General features: G+C 41.6%; 1 protein-coding gene across 2 annotated transcripts; it reads right to left on the bottom strand.

The window, feature by feature from the left end:
• Nucleotides 1–11: 11 nt before the first annotated feature.
• On the bottom strand, nt 12–22278 carry ZBTB37 (zinc finger and BTB domain containing 37). Of its 2 annotated transcripts, none has more exons than XM_042465119.1 (4): nt 22150–22278; nt 16162–17112; nt 9913–10006; nt 12–6878 (listed from the first exon to the last, which is right to left on the bottom strand). In XM_042465119.1, the coding sequence occupies exons 2-4, from the start codon at nt 17082–17084 to the stop codon at nt 6390–6392; spliced, it is 1506 nt and encodes a 501-aa protein (XP_042321053.1). In that variant the 5' UTR covers nt 17085–17112; nt 22150–22278; the 3' UTR covers nt 12–6389. The 2 variants fall into 2 exon arrangements, with proteins under 2 accessions (XP_042321053.1, XP_042321052.1); XM_042465118.1 differs by lacking the exon at nt 22150–22278 and adding an exon at nt 19967–20148.
• Between the last annotated feature and the right edge of the window lie 107 nt (nt 22279–22385).

Genomic DNA, 22385 nt, shown 5'->3' on the forward strand with positions numbered 1-22385 from the left:
GGAATCTCTAGGTCCTCCAATGCAACTCTGTGGTCAACATCTGCCAGACACTGACCACAGACTTGCATTGGAGGAGCTACAAATGCCTAGTGGAATGTTCTCTTTAGGAATCTTTCCATCTGCTCACCCAATAGCAACTGCTTGCTGGTGATCACTAATGAACCACCGAGAAGCAAATTGCATAACTGTACTACATGGCCCCGCACCTCCTTTTAACCTACTTTAGGTTTCCCTTAAAAGCATCGATGACAAAATAATTTATGATCTACATGAGGAAGTTTGTGCGCAAAAGGATCTTGTGGCACCTTTGAGATGAACTGTGCGAAAAACTTAAAAGAAGGGGAAAAAACTTCTTTTGCACAGTAAATCTCAAAGATGACACCAGATCCCTTTGTATACTAATATTCCAGACTAACGTGTCTGTCTCTCTGAATTCTACCCCATGAGGAAGTTATGGTACAATACTTTAATTCCATATTAATATTTTTAGGCTAGGCATATCCAACACAGTCCTAGGCCATTTTGTAACTTCTGCAGAGGGATGTAATAGATGGTAATAAACTATTTTTATAGGAAAACATCAGATATTTTAAAATTTGGATTTTGTTTAGAATAATCCAGTTGGAATCAGACTGGTGCTTAACAGGGTTTCACTGCTGTGGGGAAAAGGGGGCAAGGAAGGAACCATCACTGTTCCTCCTTCTCCTGCTTTGAGATGCTGAGGAACGTCTGGAGCTACCAAAGAGATGACAAATGGGATGGCAGGGGAATGGATGAATAGTGCCTCCTTTTCTTCCAGTCAGGAGCTACCGCTGTGATTTAGTACCTTCTATTTATGGAACAGGCAATCAGATTTAGCATACCTATGCACACATTTTAGAAAAATAATTGTGGAAAATGCATCTGTGCAGTTCAGGGTAGAATTATAAACCACAAGGACATCCAGTCCAACCCCCTGCCATGCACGAAGACACAATCAAACCACTCCTGACAGATGGCAATCTATCCAACTTCTCTTTAAAAACCTCCAAAGAAGGAGACTCTTTGGGACAGAATCTCTTTTCCTCTAAGTTACCAAAGTACATAATCCAAAGGTGCTTTAGATCAAGAAAGGTGGCATCCACTTCACAAATCTCAGGTGTGCATCCTTGGAAAAAGCAATTTCTTTCCATCTGTTTCCCTGATCAAATATTTATAGACAAATATTTTTATAGGCAAATCTTATGCATATTTAATCAGAAATAAGTCTGAGTTCAAATGCTCACAAGATTATTGTCTACATTTCATTTTACTAATTTAACCTTTACACAGATATGCTTCCTAGTGCAGCATAGATATGGTTCAGAATTTCTATTGCTATGGCAAAATCAATACAGAAAAGCAGGTTTAGGGAGGGAGTAATGTTAAAAATTCACATTTTGAAGGTTGGGTGGCTTTATTTATTTGTTTTTTGTTTTTGCAAGCTTAGGGCTATGAAACCTACGTATCATTCCCCTCAGAAGACTATCACCATAGGCAAAGAATAAAATTACTATTCAATCTTCTCTGAAACTAAAGATAACCACACTGGCCCTATCCAACTAACAGTTTTAGTAAGTCCCACTGAAAACAGTAAGACCAGTTATACACCTCAATACATATGTCTGGGATTTGGGCCATTCTTTGCTGAGGTATTAATGATATGAAAGGGATTTTGCATAACTTTCCCTTTGAATCACAGTTGAAATCACAGTTTTGCAAGGGTAAAAACTTGTAGCTGCATTGAACACAAATGTAGGTCACCAGTTCATTTGCATTATAGAATCTAAACAGAATGATAGCTGCATATGCCTGAACCTAGTCAAGCACTCTGTCTGGGCCAGGCTAATGCTACTAATGGCACAGTAGGTCATGACTGGCATCATGGTTGAGGTTATAGAACTGAACATGAAAACTCTTGTATATATAGGCCACTGTTCTTCAGTAAAAACCAATATGGTAACACATAAAGTATTGGCACATTTTTCCAGTTCTATCTAAACTAATCACCTTCATTTGCCACTTCCATTAAAAACAGCTGGCATTTATACAAACAAATATGCTTCACAAACCAATGTCTATATGGACAACTGAACCAGCTTTGCAAGCGAGTCCTCAAAACAATGAATTCGCTCACCAAACCACACATTTTTGTCTTAGTCATTTTTGATCTTGAATGATACAGACCCAACTTCAAAAAAATAAACCAACCCTAATCTCAGGATCTGTATGTTCTGAACAGCTTTTGCTATTTCCTCCAGCACCTTTATGCCCATTAAGCTCCACCCTGAGCCCTATGCACAACCAAGCTCTTCCCTTGACTGATCAAGAGCAACACCCTCTAGATACAACTAGTCTCTGCCCCCTGGTCTGCTAGATTCTACTCTCTGGCCCACAGGCACCATTCCTTGTGTGTCTGAAATCCAAAGCCTCAAATGATTTAATAATCCTGCCTTCAACACCACCCACACTTTACAAAGCTACTCAGAATAAGTTATACAACTGAAATCATGCCTAGTTTCAGGTCTGAAGGGACAAAAGTGCTTGTGAGGCACCACAAAGCTAACATAGCAGCAGCAGAACAGCAGAGTTCAATTACTTCAGTTCTAGAGGCCTGAAGTCGTCATTTAAACTGCACACAATGACCTAGAAAAGCAACTCTAGGCATTGTGGAAAATTTAAATGATGGCTCCCAAATGCAGCTGCCTTTTAAAAGGATGCTCTCAGTACAGGGATTAAGAAAGTCCTGCTAAGCTTCTAGGACCTCAGCAGTTGCTTGTACTGTATAGACTTTGCACTCACACCAAGCCTGAATGAAAACATAATTTGCACATATTCAACTACAGTGCGCCCGTGTGATGTGTGGGTGCATTATACTCTGCTTCTTCTCGATCTGTGCACCAGAAGAAACAGTGGTGCACGTGCCTGTGGCATGCATGTGCCACCGCCGCCACATACTGCAAACATGAGCCCCATTACTTGCAATCGGGCTCGAGCATACGTGCTTTTTGTTTTACGTGGTGTGTGTGTCCGGAACGGATCCCCCGCGTAAAACAAGGGCGCACTGAACTATGTGTTTTGTTATGTTTAGACAGATAATTTGCATGCAATTTTTTTCTGCAGAATATCTAACTTTTTGCTCTAATTTATTTTGTTACAGACCAGTAACAATAGATTGAGACAAAGAAAAAGGGGACAAAAGTAAGTGCTGAGCCACTTCTTTACTATCATAATTTTCCAGCATATTAGTAGACACATACCTCTCTCCATCTGCTAAGGTTTTCTAGTGGAAACTACCCAAATGTTTTCGGGTATTTCTCTCTCACCATTAGGACTAGAAACTTGCTTTTTTGAAGAAGAAGAAAAAAGATTACAGTCTCATTAATTTGGCAACGATCAAACTTTGTTTTAAAAATGTATTTGACTGCCAACCAGAGATCATTCACATGCTTTGCAGACATGTGAAAGTGTGCACACAGATACATACACGAACAATCCATGGTCCTTTTCCTTACAGTGGCTGCACTCAAATATTATATTAGAGCATGGTTCAGCATTATGAGAACAAGCCACAATAAACTTTGGACTTACATGTTCCCTTCTCCTGGCGGAGTTATGAGAAGATCAGAGGCTTCCACTGATATTAGACTGAAGCTTAGAACACTGTCCAATCCATATGCCACAGCTGATCTTAACCACACATTATTAAAAAAGACAGCTTCATAAAGTGTGACTTCCAATCAACTTATTTCGATAAACAATAATTAATCTAAAACATAAAATTACAAAGGAAGCAAAAGCACTGGATGCACTGGAAGAGAAAGGGGGAGCATATAAACTTATGGCTCATATATATTTCCTCTCATAATACTAAGCAATAGCTTAGCCTTACACCTGAATGAGGTCAATGTCTTTAGCTACAAACTGCAAATCTCACTTCAAATGAGATTTAGGCAAGAACAGTGGCTCCTTCGCATGCAATTAGAAATTATACATTTCTACAGTGGCAATGAAAAACCTTTCACAAGCTTTACTTAAAAAACAAAACAAAACTAAGCCCAGACTAAGATACAAGAAGTGCTTAACGACTCTGGTCAATCTAATTAAAGACATGTCTAATAGCAAGCAGGGAATGGCTGACATGATCCTGAATTATTTTGCAGCTCTCAGTTCACAGTATCAGTACAGTAAGAGCTTACTTAAGAAACTCACAGCTCCAATGAACACCACATTCAGTACTCCATGTCAACTCTTTGCTACTTAATCTTGGAAGGATTTTGCTGCATTCTGCTTTGGGGGAAACTCTTTTGTATGGTCATTACACACCATCCCAAGTCAACAGAGAAACTTTCTCATTATAACTATATATAACATATGTGTAAATAAATAAATGTATGCCTTACAGTTTGGTAATATTTTTAAAGTTCTATTTTTAAATGCCTAAATCTTTATTATAAGTAACTAGAAATATTTTCCAATGCTCTTTAGTGTAGATTGCCTCTTTTTGGTAAATCTGAAAGCTAAGACTAAAGCAGCATATAATTTCAATTCTATTACCCCCCCTCCCCCTTTTCAATCACAAAGAAAGCATGTGCATGTGGATGAATGTCTAGGCGGGTTTTGTCCAACTATTTAAGTTTGTGCATTGACATTTTGGGTGGTTTAAAGAGAAGTTATTATTTATTGCACTCCACCACAAGGCGGGGAGTGTGATAAATTCCTCAGCTTAAAAACAGAAAGAAAGGTTGTGGAGGGTATCAAATAATTATATGTTTTTGTTCATTCTTCCAACCAAACATGAATTAAGAAAATATCCTCATTTTTTTACAAGCAGGAAAACTTGTTGCCTAAGGAGGCTGGATTGGCCCAGTGTTAATATCAAAAGAACAAGCAGATTTGTCACAAGGCCATCTTTTCTCATAATGTCAACTAAGCTTTTACCCATTTCAAACTTCTGCTTCATTTTTGCTTTCTCCACTAGTTTCTTGTAAATTAATTTCCAGGTTTCCTGGAATACATATCATTTGCAGTAATGATGATGATACCAGTATCAATAATACCAGGATGCAATACCACCGTGATCCTATTGAAGAGACAGTAGCTCTTTTTGTTTCTAGTACAAACCAACATGAAAGGAAAACTTAAACTGCTTATATTTTGCTAGTCTCTGAGACATGTTCAAGAGATTTTTCTCCACTGTCTCCTTTCAAGTATACAGAACTTCTTAGGGGAAAAGAGATAGACACATATTTACTACATTTGGCAAATGTGTTCTTATCTCCTTGATAACGTCATAAGTGAAATAATATGGAGATTCAGGGAGCTATCATTGCTTGTAAGAAACTGGAAAATTCACTCTCATTAATTAATTAGGAGGTGATTTTTTTTCTTTTTGCATTTTTGTATAAAAATAAAATAAAAAGGGAAACAGACAAACAAACCATGATTTCTTCCCATACTAGATTCAATTATTTTGTTATACAAATATTGCTGTTATATTAGTTCAAGTGCAAGGGAGGCAAAGATCCTGTGATCGTAACAATTCATCACAACTGCAAATGTCACCCTATTTTTTCTGTCTTTGCAGTGCACAAAGACAAAAAATTGTGTTTTGCACTACCCAAATTTTGCAACTGAAAACATCATCTGAACCTGGCCAAGCCAAACACTGTCCTCTTTTTCAGTAGCTTAGTTACTTAAATATTGTCATCTCCAAAATACTGCTGATAAGGTCGCTAGCCTCATAACATGGAGACAAACAGGCAAGGCCACATACCTTGAACGGGTAAATTTCTCCACTGCTCCAAAAGCCCTTAAGCAATGGGTCATTTTCTTTTTTAAAAAGCCACTCAAAATAAAACAAGATAAAATACACTCAGGACAGATAGGTTGTACTAGGAAAACCATTATTCTTTTTAAAAAATTACCTGGGAGAGGGGGCACAAAAAGCAGTTCTTCACCACATGATTCCTATGGTGGTATACTGTGATGAATGCAGAGGTTAATGTTCTGCTCTCATCACAACTAGAGCCCTACAGCCCACAGACCGAATAATGTCTGTTACCAAGATTTATTTTTTTTAAAAAACTGTCTCTCCTTTGTCATTACTCAACATGGTAAAAAAGCCTCTCAAAGCTGTCAATCCCTGAAGCAGAGGTTAATTGACTCAGTTTTGCTTCCCCCTCCCCAAGGAGATGAGCAAAGGGGGAATCATTTAGCACTTTGTTATCTTATTTTCTCTATTTTGGCAACATTTCAGGAGCGTCTTTGTCCAGCAGCAACACTGCCCAAATGACAACATCAACTCGCCATCTCAGTGGGGTTTGCTTATCATCAAGAGAGGATCCCCCTCACCCATCTACCATTCTGCATCAGTCTGGTCCAGTGGTGGACACAGATCCTTGTGCTGTCTCCCCAGCCATGCCAGCTTCTTCTCGAAGAGGGGATTCCTCCTCAGCTTGCCCTCTTGATGTGACGGTGGTTTCTGGGGAGATGCTGTGTGGCCCCTCCAGGGGCATACACCCAGGGTGATTCTTACGAAAGTGCTGGTTGAGGATGGCCTGGAAGGGGAAACTCTTCCCACAGACGTGGCAATGAAAGGGCTTGTTGCCCGTGTGTTTCCGGATATGGTATTCCAGCTGATCCTTTCGGGTGTACTTCTTCCCACACATACGGCAAACAAAAGGTGTGATGCCCATGTGAAGACGCATGTGCCGGTCCAGGCTCCCCTTCTGGTTGAAGGATTTAGCACAATATATGCAGGTAAGACGTGGGTTGTAACGAAACCACCGTTCGGATACTTCCTGTTCACGAAGATATTCAACATAGCCACTAACTCCAACTATAGCAGAATCTTCCACCTAGAGCAAAAATATTATGGAGAAGGGCAAAAGACAATCAACAAGTTTGTATGAAAATAGGCTCCTTTGAATTGCAGTCAGAATTTCTTTCAATTTAAATATAAGGGACGCATAATGAGCACAGTGTGGATCTTGAAAAGGCTACATCCAGATCTGATCTCACGGCCAAACTGAATGCAACATAGGCATTCATATTTGTTTATTCCTAAGTTTGTCTTATTCATACATCAAGCTCACTGAGTCAGTTGGGAAGAAAAGTGTCTTCAGCAATAATGGGCAGTTACATAATGTTGCAAAATACATGGGATTCAATACTACCTATGCACAAGCCCTTTGATATTGAAATTAGCCAAACCTTTCCCCCACATAATTGAATATGAATGGAGTAGACACATGAACAGCAAACATGGCTTCTAGTTACAACCAATGTGCTTCTCAGTCATAAAGATTCCACTGAGTGAGAGTTTTGTAACCCATACAAATCAAGGTGGGCAACTGTAAGAGGTTAGGGGGCTGCACTGGACTCCCAGGGCAATTGGGAGGCTTCCCCACTTCTAAAAACTGTGTTGTTGTTTTTTTTTTGTGTGTGTGTGTGTGTGCCAGAAATGTCCTCCAATACCCCCTGGGTGATTTGGGACATTTTTGCCACCTGAGGGGTAGATGAAGAGGGTTGGACCATTCTAATCCCAGTAGAGGCGGTTTTTCTCTAAATGAGGAAATGATTGGAAGGTCAATTTTTAGTTAATTTATTGTTAGAAAAAGGTTTCTCTCAAAAATGTAGGAAATTCCCTCCATGATGCTTAGCAGGCATGTATGGGCAAAAAGTTTGGGTGTTATGTCCTCTGCAGAGCCCCGAGGGCCCCAGAACTTGCCTTCTGCAACACTTTGCCCACTGCAACTATAAACAAAATAAACATTTCTCTCTCTATGTTGTGTTTTACCATATGATATAAAAATAGCTGAAAATTTGGCAGTAAATTTGGAAAGTATGTTTGGACTAGTTGGAATCAAAATACAGGCTATAAAATCAGAAATTAACTCAGGTGAAGCTGGGCAATTTTGCTTGTACATGAATAAATATTAAAAAAATGGGGAATGTAAGATGAAAGAACCATACTTGATACTCAAGTCTTTTAGATGAAAAGGTTTACCTTCCTAGTAAACCTTACAGTAGTCCTCTAAACAGATAAACAGTGGGACCTTGGTATCCGCTGAGGTTTGGTTCCAGGACCCCCGTGGACCCCAAAATCCATGGATGCTCACATCCCATTAAATACAATGGCATAGTGAAATGGTGTCCCTTATAGAAAACGGCAAAAATCAAGATTTGCTTTGGGGAATTTGTATTATTTTTGAATATTTTTCAAGCCGAGGATGGTTCAATCCACGGGCAAAGAATCAGTGGATAGAGAGAGTCAAATGTAGATGAGTTGTATTTATTTGAAAAATGTACATTCTGATCATAATCTCAGAAGGTGTTGTGCATATCATGGTGCTAACAGTTCAGTACTGAGTAGGTCCAAATAGAATTCGATTACAAGCCTTCAATATCAATATCTATATCTATATATCTATCTATCTATATATAGATATCTCCCCAGGTTTTGTGAGTCCAAAAATAATAACCACATTTCCTTACTCCACAAGCTGCTGCTGAAAAAGATATGGAAAAGTACACAATGCCATTGGTATAGTTTTAAGTATGCTTTATTATATGTTTAATAAGGTGGACTGTCAACCTCTTGACAGTTGATGGAAGTCCTACGTTTCCTGTTAATATGTGTTTCTGCTCTACAAATAAATAAAATTTGATTAAAGGAAGCAGTGGTTCAATTACAGTTTAAGCAATAACAAATAACTCCTAAACATTCAATGTGTATACAATCCTCTGAATATGTTGCTATGACAGGGACAATCAGAGAATGGAGATAAAAGCTGAATATCATACCCTGGCTATATCATACCTTCTGACTTTTGCTCTCAGACAAGAGAGGTCTGTGGAAAAGTTCATCTCTGGCACGGATGCAAAAATCAGGAACATTTTGTCACTTGTTCTGACCAGCACTATTTCCAGGATAGGCAAACACAATGGTCCCTTCCCTTATATGAGGGATCCGTTCTGGACCCCTCTCACGTAAGAGAAGTTATGTGTATGCTCGAGCCCCAGTAAAAGAAAAGGGGCTCGTGCTCGCGACAGTGCGTACCATTACTCTTTCTAGCACAGCTTTCAGCATATGCACTGTATACCCATCTTTTCCATTAAGCCTCTGGCAAAACTGTAGCCCTTTGTGAACTAATAATACTTTTCAGATCACTTCATATGCATAATCTACTGGCAATTCTTATGAAGATTAATACTATTATATATGTGGGGTGTGTGTATGTACCCTCCTGTAACTTGTTGTTTTATGACAGCCCTATGAATTTCTTAGGCAAGGAATACTCAGAGTTGGTTTTGCCAGATCAGTCCTCTGAAATATAGCCCACAGCACATGGTATTCATTGGTAGTCTCCCAGCCAAGGACTAACCAGGGCTCAGCCTTTTTAGCTTCCAAGATCAGATGGGATCTGGTGCCCTTAAGTTATCTAGGCCCTGGTTATATATGGAGTACATTAATATATATTACTAGATTTAAAAACACAAACAGGAATAATTAAGTATTTTTGCTTGATTACAGCTATGCTCATTTTACTTACTTTCTTCCCTGTGTTTTTTTCTTTACTATGAGCCCTTTGAGAAAAAGTACCCGTTCACTCATTCTGCATAAATAGCCATGGATTAAATGATAATATCAGCAACTTTCTTTTATAATTTTATGATTTCACTCTGTACTTTTTGTTCTGATTCCTTCCCTCCCTGATTATAGGCATTCATGGTCTAATTATCATCTCATCACACATGCCATTTTGCTTTCTAGTTGTGTTCTTTTTCTTTTAGACTATTAGACTATGACCCTTAAGGCAGGCACAAATGGCAAACTGACTAGCCATTATGGCTAATAATACTAACAGAGCCCAAACAAGGGATGCCTACCTGAGAATTAGGTTGCTTAGGTTCATCCATCCGCCACGGAGATTCGCTTTTTGACCTGTACCGCTCAGTAACCACACTACCAGAAGGACTAAATCTGCAGATAATAAAAAGAGATGAATGGTTATTTGTGCAATATAATAATATTAGAATACAAAAATGGAAAATGACAGAATTTTCATTCTATTAGTAGCTAGAAACACACACAGAGAGAGCAAAATGTGAAATAGGATAAGGAAATTTGTTCTTGTGTTATCAGTGAAAGTAACCATCCAAGCAACTTCATTATTACAATCATACATCAGTCCAAACACAACAAAATCAGAATGTAGTGAAAATTAATTTTAAAAATGGCAGTTTAACAGTCAGCTTCTGAATCAAAAACCTAATGACATTTACTAGGGTTAGAGTAAGTTTCAATGGGACTGCCTCTTAGTGGAACATACTAGCATACAAAACTTGGCAATCTTTAACAGATTCTTTAGAGCAGTGGTCTTCAGTTTTTTTTAGGGCTATCAGTCCCTTTTCTCTTGGACAGCAACTCCAGTGCCCCCACGTCTATCCCAGGACAAGGAGAGTGGGGAGCTACCTTCTCATTACTATTGCTGCTTTGTGCAGCAGCCAGCAAGCCAATGACATTTTCCTCAGCTGTGCCCAGTTCACTACCACCACCTCCAGCTCTCAGGTGCAAATACTACACCACCACCACCAGCCCAGGCCAGCTCCTCCCTCTTGTCTGCACTGAGCTTACAGCAAAAGGAATGCTGGCTTGGCAGCTGCTCGGTTACTGCTCCCAGGGTGATCAGTTGCAAAGGGAGCAGTGACTGAGCAGTTGGTCAAGCAGCAATGAAGAAGCAACTTTGCCCAGTGATTCTAGAAGTTTTCCGTATGAATTCGCAGATGACCACTTGAAGAAATACTGTTACAGGTATGCAACCTGTCCTTCCCCCTCTCCCCCTTGAGTTCTTGTACTACTGATCTGGTTCTTTCTATAATAATTGGGCTATTATTTCCATCCTGCCCTTAAGAATACTGTACTGTCTCCCTCTCCCCTATCAATCAGATTACGGCTCTTCTAATCAGATTTTTGAGACTCTTGGCAAAAACGTTCCTGCCAACTGCTGTGAGGTGCAACCCATGGACTTGTCAGATGTTCATCCACCTCAAAATGCTGGCAAGAAGCCAAGCTGTTCTCAGCAGCACCATTTACAAAGCCAGTTATGCACCTCTGCTATTCTTTTCTCCCTTCCTGGACTGTGCTCTTCAACTGGGAAAAGAGATGAAATGATAATCTGTGCATCCAGGTGTTTCAACATCCTACCCAGAAGCACATAATCACTTATGGTAGTCTGAAGGTTATGCCTTGCAGTATCATTGGTACCCATGTGGACCAAAAATTAAGGAGTAAGGGTTGGTGAGCTTGAGAAGTCTTTTCAGCCTCCCCTTTACATTGTGGATTTTTGTCCCAAGGAGAGAGCACACCTCCCAAGACATCTAGTCAGGCCCACAAACCACTAGTTCTGTACCTCTCAGCAGGGAGTCCCCTGCTACCACCAAACGCCTCTTCACATGTAGAATCTAGCAAGGTCTTCTGCATGTTCCTTGAGTACTGCCACTTCTGCTCTTCCTTGTCATCTCTGATAAGGGAGAGAGCTTCAAATTGATTCTGTAGCTTCAAGCTCACAGAATGAATCCTGGTCCTTCTATTTCTATGTGTCACATTCCTCCAAGTGTCTACTGCTTGTGGATGGGAGATCACCTTCCAACATGCCCACCAGCTTGCACTTGCTGCAGTTACGGCTACCCACATCCACCAGCAAGAAGACAAAAACAGCTGTTGCAGGTGATGCAGCAGGCCCCTTGCCATACATATTAAGCAGTCTTAGAGAAGAAACTGAAAAATAAAACTCTGGTCCTCTCACTCAAATTTCTCCCACAAAATGTCCATGCAAATGCCTGTTAGCATAGCTTTTGTTCAATGTTTATTGAATTGATTGTGTGCACTTCAAGGCATGTGCTGCTGGCCTTCAAAGACTGAATGCAAAGAATAGAGGTAGCAGGTATATAGAGAGCAAGTTGCTCACAGATCCTCCTCCAATCAGGTGTGTGGCACAGCAGAGGTACCATTCCCTCAGACCTCTTCCCTCAGGAAGAGCACATGACCAAAAACAATAAAAAGCCCCCAACAAGACCCTTTAAAAAAGTGAAAAAGTAAAGGATGGTCCCTCAAACATAGTTCACAGCTCACCTTCTGCTCTCTACTCTGAACCAAAGAAGCAATGCTCTGCACCCCAGGGTTACATGAATTTTTCAAATGATGCCACCACTACTAGCGAGGAAGTGATTTTTTTGCAGACAAGTGAAGAGTGGAAGACACCACCACACAAATCAGTGAGACTGTGCAGTGGTTTTAAGGAACCCTGAAAAGATGTTTCATGCAACGTCATCCCCATGATGGTCCTATAAGTGCTGGTGTGTCAAGGTATTCCTTGTTAATGCTAGTTCCCTTTGTGCTTCTTGCATGTGAGTACTTCTGAAGATCCTCCTTTTTTCTCACCACCTCCCCCAGATCTGTCCACCAGCCCTAGGGAGCAGTACCACCCTCTTTAGGAACCACTGCTTAGGAGGAAATTGAAAAAAGGTACACAAGCTATCAGATTTGCCTGGGAACCTTTCCAGGATCAAATCTATAAATTGGGAATGAATATCCTTAAAATACAGGTAATATCACAGAACATAATCAATTGTTTCCACCATAATTGACCGGCAGGGACAGATACACTGTATATAAGGAATTCGTAAGCATCTCCCATCTAGTAGGACTATTGGTAAAAGGTTTAAATGGGCCAGAGTAAAAAAAAAATTGTAGTATTTAGGACAGGGGTCGGCAACCCCCGGCCCGCGGGCCAGATGCGGTCCATGGAGGCGGCAGGACCAGCCCCAGCCCGGTCCTGCCGCCGACACTGATGCCAAGGCCGACACCTCCTCCTGGGCAGAGGCTTGGGGTCGCAAGGGCCGAAAAGGAGCCCACGGAAGTGGCCTGCCGCCTCCGTGGGCTCCTCCCAAGGCCCTTGCGGCCCCAGGCCTCTCCCTCCGGAGGGAGGCCTAGGGCCGCAAGGGCCGAAAAAGAGCCTGTGGCCGCTTCCATGGGCTCCCCCTGGGCCCTTGCGGCCCCAGGCCTCTCCCCAGGAGGGAGGCCTGGGGCCGCACAGGCCAATAAGGGGCCTGCGGAAGCGGCCTGCCGCCTCCTGGGCTCCTCCACGTCACTTGGAGCCCTTTCAGCCGAAGGGAAGAGCCGAAGGGAAGGGCCTGGGACAGGTGCCCAAGCCCTTCCCTTCGGCCTCCCTCCCCTTCGGCCAAAAGGGCCCCTCAGAGCCCGTTCGGCCGAAGGAAGGGACTGAGGAGGAGAGGGCGGGCACACGTCTCCTCCTCCCCGCAGGGCTTCAGTGGAAGCTCCGCCCCCAGCGTGCAGCTCCACCCCCGGCACGCGGTCCCGCCCCCAGAGGGTGGAAGCTCCACTCCCCGGCTTTGCCCCCCCCCAGTTGTCTGAGGGACAGCAACCCAGCCCCCGGCTCAAAAAGGTTGCCTACCCTGATTTAGGATTTTCCAGAGTTTAAAGAAAATCAGCCAAAACAAAGTTTGTGCCATAGTTACATGCTGAAGGCTAGCACTCTTGTTCTATCTTCCCACAAGACTCTGCTAGATTGTTATTCTAGCTAGATTGTTATTCTGACTTTAGGGAGTCCCAAGTACAACAAAGCTGAATGGGAGGATCCATGCTGTTGTAATTTCAGCTTAAAGCCCTTAACCAGGCAGAGGAAAAATGGTAAATTAGAATGCGGGAGAGGGGGCTAAAACAGAAGGAGTAAAATTCAGCTTCAGTCAATGTCTGATTGTGTAAATTGTTCATGTGCTTCAAGTGGGACAATTCCACACCTCACTCTGAACAAGACATTTGGAAGGCAATGTGTTCACTAATGATGACACACAGGAATTGGGCTTGTACCACCTACAAGGGCTTCAAGTATTTATAAATGCACAGCTAAGATTCATTGAGATATTACTTTGTCCTGGGATGCATTTATTGCAGAAGGTATGTGTGAACCTCCTTTGGTGAAAAAGAAACTGAGCTTGGAGCCAACAGTCTTTTGGGCATTCCCAATCGCATGTACAGATTGTGCTCTCCATGCCCCATAATCTGAACTGTATTATGTAATACTGTACCCATTAATCTGCTACCTACACTGATTATAGTATTTCTTTTAGAAGAAATAGAAGAGGAAACCCTACTTCTTTTAGAAGAAAACAAGAATTTTGATTTCTAGGCTAGTATATCTAGTGATTGGAAGACTGAGAAAACAGAAAATAAAAGGATAAATAGGTCAAAACCACTGTTTGTCTGCTTAATGAAAGCCATAGATTGGGTTCTAGCCAGAGACTGAAAAGGTTACATTTTGGGGGCCACAGCTTCAAGATCCTCCTAGTCAACAGGACTGGACATGTGAGATAAGGAAACAGACATCTTGGCTGGAGGATTCAGGGAGTCATAAGACAAAAAAGAAACATTTCCAACCATTGGTTCACGATTAGGGCAAACCATGAATTGGCACAATGCTAAAATTGAAAGGATGCAACTGGAAATGGCCTCTTAGCTATGGAATGCTCTTCCCTTTGCAATCTACTTAACCGAATACATCTATCAGAAGCACTGTGCAACTTATTTGGCTGGATGAAATTACCTAAGGTTTTTAGCATATTTCATATTTTCTGTTCAAATCCTTACTTGAGTTCAGAATAGGATAAACTGGAATCAACAGCTAGTTTAGACCAAATGCAGAGAAGAGATAATAAATACAGGTATACCTCAGTGAACAAAGCAGATTAACAGAAAGTTTGATGCCAGAAGTAGAAATACACAAAGAAAGACATTGTGAACTTTCTGGGAGAAAGCTTCTTCCAAAATATATCCAGTGGTGATTTTTCCTTTCTCCAACTTTTCTTAGCATTTCCATTTTGGTTGTCAGATCTATGGTATTTAAACATGCTGCAAGAAGAGGGTGAGGCAGGTATATCTGTTTTCCCATTTCTCCCTATTTTGCTATTCATGCATGCTCACTAAAGTATTCGGGAGGCAGCTGCTGTTTACTTTGCCTTATGTAGGCAGGAACATAGCTACAGCAGAATCAACTAAAGCAGATTCCCAGTCTCTCACAGCTCAAGCTTTACTGCATTATTTAATGCAAACTCACTGCTGCAACTTGATATCAAAAGTATTTTTCAGACCTCCACCATCTCACCAATGCTGCCAAAATTATAATACTAGGCGGAAGACAAGGAGGAAAAATGGAGCTGGGCAAATGTGAAAAGACTTTGTAAAAAGCAGTTTCTTTGTCATAGGCTTTATTAACCGAGGTATACCTGTAATTACAAGTGCTATGAAGACCAAAAGATTATGAGAAGCAACATGAAAACATTTTAGACTGTATATAAAATGTCATATTCTAATCACAGAAACTGTTTGGAATAAAAAAAAACTAGTGATCTGTCAGGACCATTGATTCTGACAAAAAAAAAACAAAAACAAATTTGGCTTCTTTTAACCAATAATAATAATTTAGGACAGCCTTCCTAAACAGTGCCCTACAGCTTTTTTAGCCTACAAAATCCAGTCATTCTTGTCCCTTGGCCATTTAAGGGCTAACAGGAGCTACAGTCTAAAACATCTGGACAGAAGGTTGGGAAGGCTATCTCAGGGGGCAGACTAGACAAACCTCTACCAGGGTAGAACAAGTTCCACTTTAAATGAGTAATCCTCTGTTTGAGGAATGGAATCCTATTACCACATGCTAATGCTAGAGGGCTCTGATCAGCTCATCATTTCAGCACTGTGTGTTGCTAATCCTTTGCAAACTCCAACCTTGCAGGCAGGAATCATGGCTGAACTATGTTGCTTGTAGCTTCTGTACCTAGAACATTCCTGAATCATTTTAAAAGTCATCATTGTAAAAATATGACTACTACCAATAATCTTCATATTATGAGCCAGTGTGGTAGAGCGATTTGAGCACTGGACTAGGACACAGGGAGATCAGGGTTCAAATCCCCACTCAAGCATGGAAACCCACTGGGTGACCTTGGGCATATCAAACTCCTTCTGAACAAGTTCTGATAGATTTGTTTTAGCATCACCATAGGTCAGAAATGTGCAACAATAACAACAACAATAGTAAAAATAACACCAGACAGTCTTACCTGTCAATCTCAGTACTGGTGGGCCTGGCCACTTTTGCTCCTGATGAGCCTAAGGTATAACTTTCCTGCCCCAATGATCCATGCTCCGTAGTATCAATCACCATGGCTGTAACCTCCTCAGCGCTGCTCCCATCTTCTCCAGAAGGCTGATTTTCTGTTCCGAGCCACTCCTCCAAGTTCTCGGTTTTGATTCGTACTGCTCCAAGGACCTTGACGTCATCATCACCCTGCCCACCATGGTCTGCCACTCCAGTCTCCACATACCACTGCCCTGCCCTGTTAATCCTCAGTATGGGTTCCCTGCTCTCTGCATCTGAGCTCTGTTCAATTATTTGAGGGCTTGTTGACTCCTCAGGAGGACTAAGTTCCCGAATATCCAGCACTGTGCTGACCTGGCCCATACGGCTTCCTTTTGGAGTGCTGTGGTGTGGACTCAGAGAGCGATTCATAGATGGCGAAGCCCGATGAGAATCTGGAGGTCTTTCTTGATGCTTTCCTCTTGTTTGGGTCAATTCTGCTTCAACTTCAGCCACATTAATTTTAAAATGAATGCCCTCCAAGATCTGTGTACACTTGTCTATAATATGTTGCATCTGCAGAAAACTGGCTGCCGTCAAGTAGCTTATAATATCAGCTAATTGGAGACATATTCGCCCTGTGTAGCAAAAAGACAGAAGCTGCTCGAACACAGTGGGGCTTTTGATGACAGAGATAGAGACTGTGTTCATTTCATTGAGTGACATGTGGTCCCGAAAGTAAGGCGAGCTAGCAGCCAGCACAACTTTGTGGGCCCTGAAGGCTTGGCCCTGAACATTGACCACAATGTCACACAGCCTGCCCTGCATGCGCAGCTGATTGAGGTGGCTCAGAACAGAATTGCTGAAGTCAGGAATCTCCAACTGTATGTTTCCACTTTTCTCCATGACGGCTCCAGTTGCAGGTGGAGCAACCCTAATAAATGGAAATGTCAAGACAAGTGGCATTAGAAAAGATTTCTCTTTGTATTTGATTTCATACTACATGAAGAAGATAATGAGGGTCCCAAAACAGTCATTTCTAACACAAGAAACTTTAATCGAGTTCCCATAGAGAATTTGCTACTCAAATTCGATTACTTGAAACAACTATAAAGAACACTTATAAAGCAATCAAAACTGGTACAGTATTTATGTATTACACCTGATTCAGAGATAACATTTACAATTTAAAGCTTCCTTACTCTCAAGTATTCATTTAACAATTACACGTCTACTATGTAAACTGTAATTTTAATTCTACCTCTAGGTATTCTCTTTTCAAGCACATTTATTTAACAGGTAATCAGCATCTTCTATTTAATTCTCTATGCGTCCCTGTTGCTGTTATTCTTGTGTGCCTTCAAGTATTTTCTGAGTAATGGTGACTCTAAGATTAACCTATTTCTGGGATTTTCCTCACCAATATCATCTCCTGCTCCAACTTTACTAATAGGATGATATGTACACAAGAACAAATCTCAATAATTCTCAAAGCTCAATGGCTCTTCTTTTACTATTCAACTCATTTCTAACAAATGACATGTACAAAAACATCTAGGTGGATGATCATAAGGGGCACTAAAAGGACTCAGAATAAAGCTTGCCACGGCTGAAATAACACAGATTAGTCCAACATGCTGCAAGCACAAAACATAAGCTATACACTAGTTAATTAAACAGAGGGAACATTATTTCATGATCTGTAGAGATTTTCTAGCAGTTAATGGGAGGGGAAGACATTGTGTATACATGTCATAACGTACTCTGGGAAGAGAATGGAAATAACAAACTCCTCAGCTCTACTACGTTAAAGTTCTTCAGAGTTGGCATTCAAATTCTACATTTGCACATACCTTAAGATAATTTTTGTTCTATTTCCTCCTTTCATAACATACTCTAAACATAGCCCTGAGTACCCAGACTGTTGGGGGCTAATTAGCTTACTTGCTGTTCACCGCTATGATCTTTGGAATAGCGGTATATAAATAAAACATATTATTATTATTATTATTATTATTATTATTATTATTATACTTTGAAAATAAAATGTGGCACATTTCCCTTGGTGTTCAAGTGTGTTCCTGGTTTCTAAACTTGATTAAGGCCACAGGTAGTACAAGAATACAACAGTACACTTTGTTTAACAATAGAGAAACTCTTCAATTTGCTTTACTATGTTGTATAGTAACGTTATCTATCTGAAATCGTGTTCCATGATACTAATTATCTGATTATAATGCATTTGTTGCCATCTATACTAATTCTGCTAAGCCAGTACTTCCAGAAATAGTCTCTCAAAAGATGGGGGGTTGACTTGGGGTTTATTTCAGAATAATGTAAAGATATTATGGTTATGTTAACCAGCTAGAATAGGGACTTTGATAAGAACATTGGCAATCATTTGCCACATTTTGCAATGTGCACTGAGCTTGAACCTGCTTTATGCTACCATTGTACTATATTGTGTGTCAGGGTCCAAAACACACTACAGAAATAATCTAGTTTGAGACCACTTTAACTGCCTTGGCTCAGTGCTAGGGAATCCTGGGAACTGTAGTTTATTGTGGAACCAGAATTCTCTGACAGAGAAGGCTAAAATGTCTCACAAAACTTCAGCTCGCAGAATTCCCTAGCATTAAGCCAGTTTTAAAGCAGTCTCAAACTGGATTATTTCTGTAGTGTGTTTTAGACCAGTCTTCCAGAGTCTATCTGAAATTCCCAAGGGATGTATTTTTTACTTCTCATTGCTTATGTCTCTTTTTACTTTACTCAGACAGCCAAAATAAAGCTGCTTCAAGTCACAGTGGAGGTATGGTGTTTCAATGATGTATGCGTCCTAAGTCCAGAAGCCACCCAAGCCATGCTCCTCTGGAGTGGCTTTGGTGTGGTTCTGGACTCTTAGGACCATGCATCATTGAACACCATACTTCCACTGTGACTCGAAGCAGCTTTATTTTGGCTGTCTGTACAGGGCCTTTCTCTTGTGAATAATGGAAAGAGCGGAGTTTGGGCAGGTTTAGTTTATCATGAAATGGTTCAGAAGGCTTACCCCTATGAAATATGTTATTTTATTAGTCCCATGCTGTTGGGCATTTTTTTTCCCTTTTTTGGTGTTTGATCCCCATTTCTGTTGGTACATCTATGTACTTTTAAGGATGTGTTCATGCTACTCAATTTATAATTCTTTAAAATAATATAATAATATAATATAATAATAATAATAGGATTTACTTATATACCGCCAATCACTGGGAATCCGAGCGGTTTACAACAGAGGGGATAATAGACGGTTCCGCCCTCAGGCTTACAATCTAAAAGACACGACCAAAAGGAGAAGAAATGGTGAGGGGGGGGGAGGAGGATCAGGTCCAGCATTTCTTCTCTCCCTCTGAGGCCTGGACCAAGGCAGATGGACGGGGGGGCTCTTCTACTTCAGGCTAGCCTGATGGAGCGTGGCTGCCTCTTCTAGCTATTAGGCTAGCCTCCTGGGAGCTGGGCCAGCCTATTCACCCTCCCGGCCGAAGGATGAACAGTTATGGAAGGAGGAGTCTTCTATAATATAACTTATAATCTCTCCAATGCACAGAAACATGTACTGAAATCTGAGGAAGTAGGCTCACTTCTATGAAAGCAATGCTTCCAACGTCTTCTTTCAGTTTAGTCTCTGCTGCAGTGAATGAATGACAATCTACCAAGTGTGTTTGTGTGGGGGGGGGTGGGAGTCGAAGAAAAGAAAGTGCAGAAGGTACACCAAGTTTGTGGGATGGGGAACAACTGTGATTATATACTTGATTTCATGCGTGGAAGAGAGAATCTCACTTCAGCAGCAAATCCACTGATTTTGAAAGGGCCTAGAAAGAAAGGATTTAACCCATCACATTTTGAAAAGGAGCATAGGTTATGCCTTTCCTAATTACTTTAAGAGATGGCAAACCAAATTTCTCAAGACATATGGGATCACAACCCCAGTTCTTCCTCTCCCCAACTGGGTGAGAAGGGCCAAGATTCTCACACCCCATTCTTTCACTGTCGCCAGTTTGCCCCTGGATGCCTTTTCAACCCTGTATATACTGTACAAGCAGAGCAAGGCTAATGCAATCCCTCTTGGAGCAACTTCACATTTGATTGAACCTTCTTGTGAGAATACAGTACCACCACAGGACTGCTCAGGACACAGAAATTAGCAAGACTTTCTTTTACTTATTGTAGTGATCCAGCATTTAGAGTTTTATTGTTTATTCTGTGAGACTCCAACTTCGCATTTTCATTAGGACTGCAATCCTACACATATGTTCTTAAAACTAAGCTCCAGTGACTTCAGTAGTCCTTACTCTCAGGTTAATGTATCCAGTTTTCCAGCCTAAGGGAGACATCCTAAAAGGCCACTGGAAAACATCAATTCCCGTAAAACAAAAATGTGTTTCCCCAGGTGTATCTATTTTAAGAGTCAATCTACCTGCTGGAGATGTTGCTAAGAATGCTAAACACACCCCACAGACTGACTGATGTTTATCCTCACAACAATCCAGTGAGGTAGATTAAGTCGACAGGCTGTAGTTAGTTTATGGGGAAGCGGAGATGCCACCCTGATATCCTGGCATAGTGGACGTGGCAGTGAACAGCCAGCTCATGCAAGTGATCCTAGACCTGAGCAAGAGCTGCATAATTTTGACAGGATCTAGTAAAGGGATATACATTTTTGGCTTCCAAAATATGTATCACTACAGTGGACCCTTGTTATTAGCTGGGGTTTGGTTCCAAGGTCCCCCGTGAATAACAAAATCCGTGGATGCTCAAGTCCCATTAACTATAATGACATAGAAAATGGTGTCCCTTATAAAAAAGGGAAAATCAAGGTTTGATATTTGAAATTTATACTTTTTTTGAACATTTTCAAACCGTATATGTTTGAATCCGTGTATAAAAAATCCATGTATAAGAAGGGCCGACTGTACAAAGCTGTTATAAGGTGAACTAAAAAAGCCAGGAGTTATGGAAGTGAATAGCTGCATGTATACTAGTACGTAGAGATGTTGTAGCACCTTTGAGAGTCAAGCACCAAGAAAGAAGTTGGCAGCATGAGCCTTCCTAGGCTTCAGTCTACTTCCACCAAATGCATCTGAGGAAGTAGACTGAAGTCTAGGAAAGCTCATGCCTTCAATTTCTTTCAGTGAGTCTCAAAGGTGCTACAAGATCTCTCTCTACATTATCATTATCATTATTATATCCAACTGTATCTGAGGAGGTAGATTGAAGGCGTGTCTCAAAGGTGCTACAAGATCTCTCTACAGACTGATGCTACAGACTAACACAGCTATATCTTTTATTATTATTATATTATTATTATATCTTTTATTATATTATTATTAACCCTCCCCTCCCATTTGGATCGATGCAGTGGCCCTTCCACCTTCACTGGGGTCAGGGCCACAAAACCCCAGTCAATGTGGAAATAAAACCAACACTGTCTTTAACCTCTAGGTTCCCCATCGCAGGAGGAGCTAGAGATTCCTAGAGCCCAGATATGCTGCATCCACACTGGAGAGATTGCCCGGTTGGGTACCGCTTTGACTCTTCCTGTGGCTCCTTGCTAGGGAATTCTGGGAGTTGGAGTTTGTTGTGGGGTTCAGAGAGGAGGCCCACAACAAACTCCAACTCCCAGAATTCCCTAGCCTTGAGCCACAGAAAGAGTCCAAGCGGCACCCAACCGGGCAATCTCTCCAGTGTGGATGCATCCCTTGTCAGTAGTCAGTGAGGGATCAGGGAAGGGTCAGCCTCCATTGCTAAGACGCAGGGACCAGGAGAAGCCCACTCCCTTCTCTCTCTCTGTCTTCTTGGAGGGGAGCTTCCAGTTCCCCCACATTAGGCCCTCTCCTGGGGCTCGCAGGAGGCCAGGAGAGGCGGACTCTTCCTCCTCCGCCACCGCCTCGCCTTCCTTTTCCCGAAGGACCCAAAGACACCCTCTACCTACCTCCAGGGGGGGTGGGACGAGCCCGAACACTCTTCCGGAAGCGAAACCCCCCAGAAGAGCCACGCCCCGGAAGGACATCCTGTCCCCCCTCCTTTCTTCCTCGACTGTGACTAGCTTTCCTTCCCCCCGTCCCTCGGCCCAACGGGGCTTTTGCGTCAGGTAGCCACGCCCACTAAGGGGGGAGGGCGTGGTGGGAACCGGCAGCCAGGGACCTTCAGGGGGCGGGGCGGGACACC

The sequence above is a fragment of the Sceloporus undulatus genome, chromosome 4, assembly GCF_019175285.1.
Source record: "Sceloporus undulatus isolate JIND9_A2432 ecotype Alabama chromosome 4, SceUnd_v1.1, whole genome shotgun sequence".
Classification (NCBI taxonomy): Eukaryota; Metazoa; Chordata; class Lepidosauria; order Squamata; family Phrynosomatidae; genus Sceloporus; species Sceloporus undulatus.

Coding starts and splice junctions, on each gene's coding strand:
- ZBTB37 (XM_042465119.1), bottom strand. CDS start 17,084: ATGGAGAAAAGTGGAAACATACAGTTGGAGATTCCTGACTTCAGCAAT. Junction 10,007..16,161: donor ACCAGTACTGAGATTGACAG/GTAAGACTGTCT, acceptor TATTATCTGCAG/ATTTAGTCCTTCTGGTAGTG. Junction 6,879..9,912: donor CTAAGCAACCTAATTCTCAG/GTAGGCATCCCT, acceptor TTTTTGCTCTAG/GTGGAAGATTCTGCTATAGT.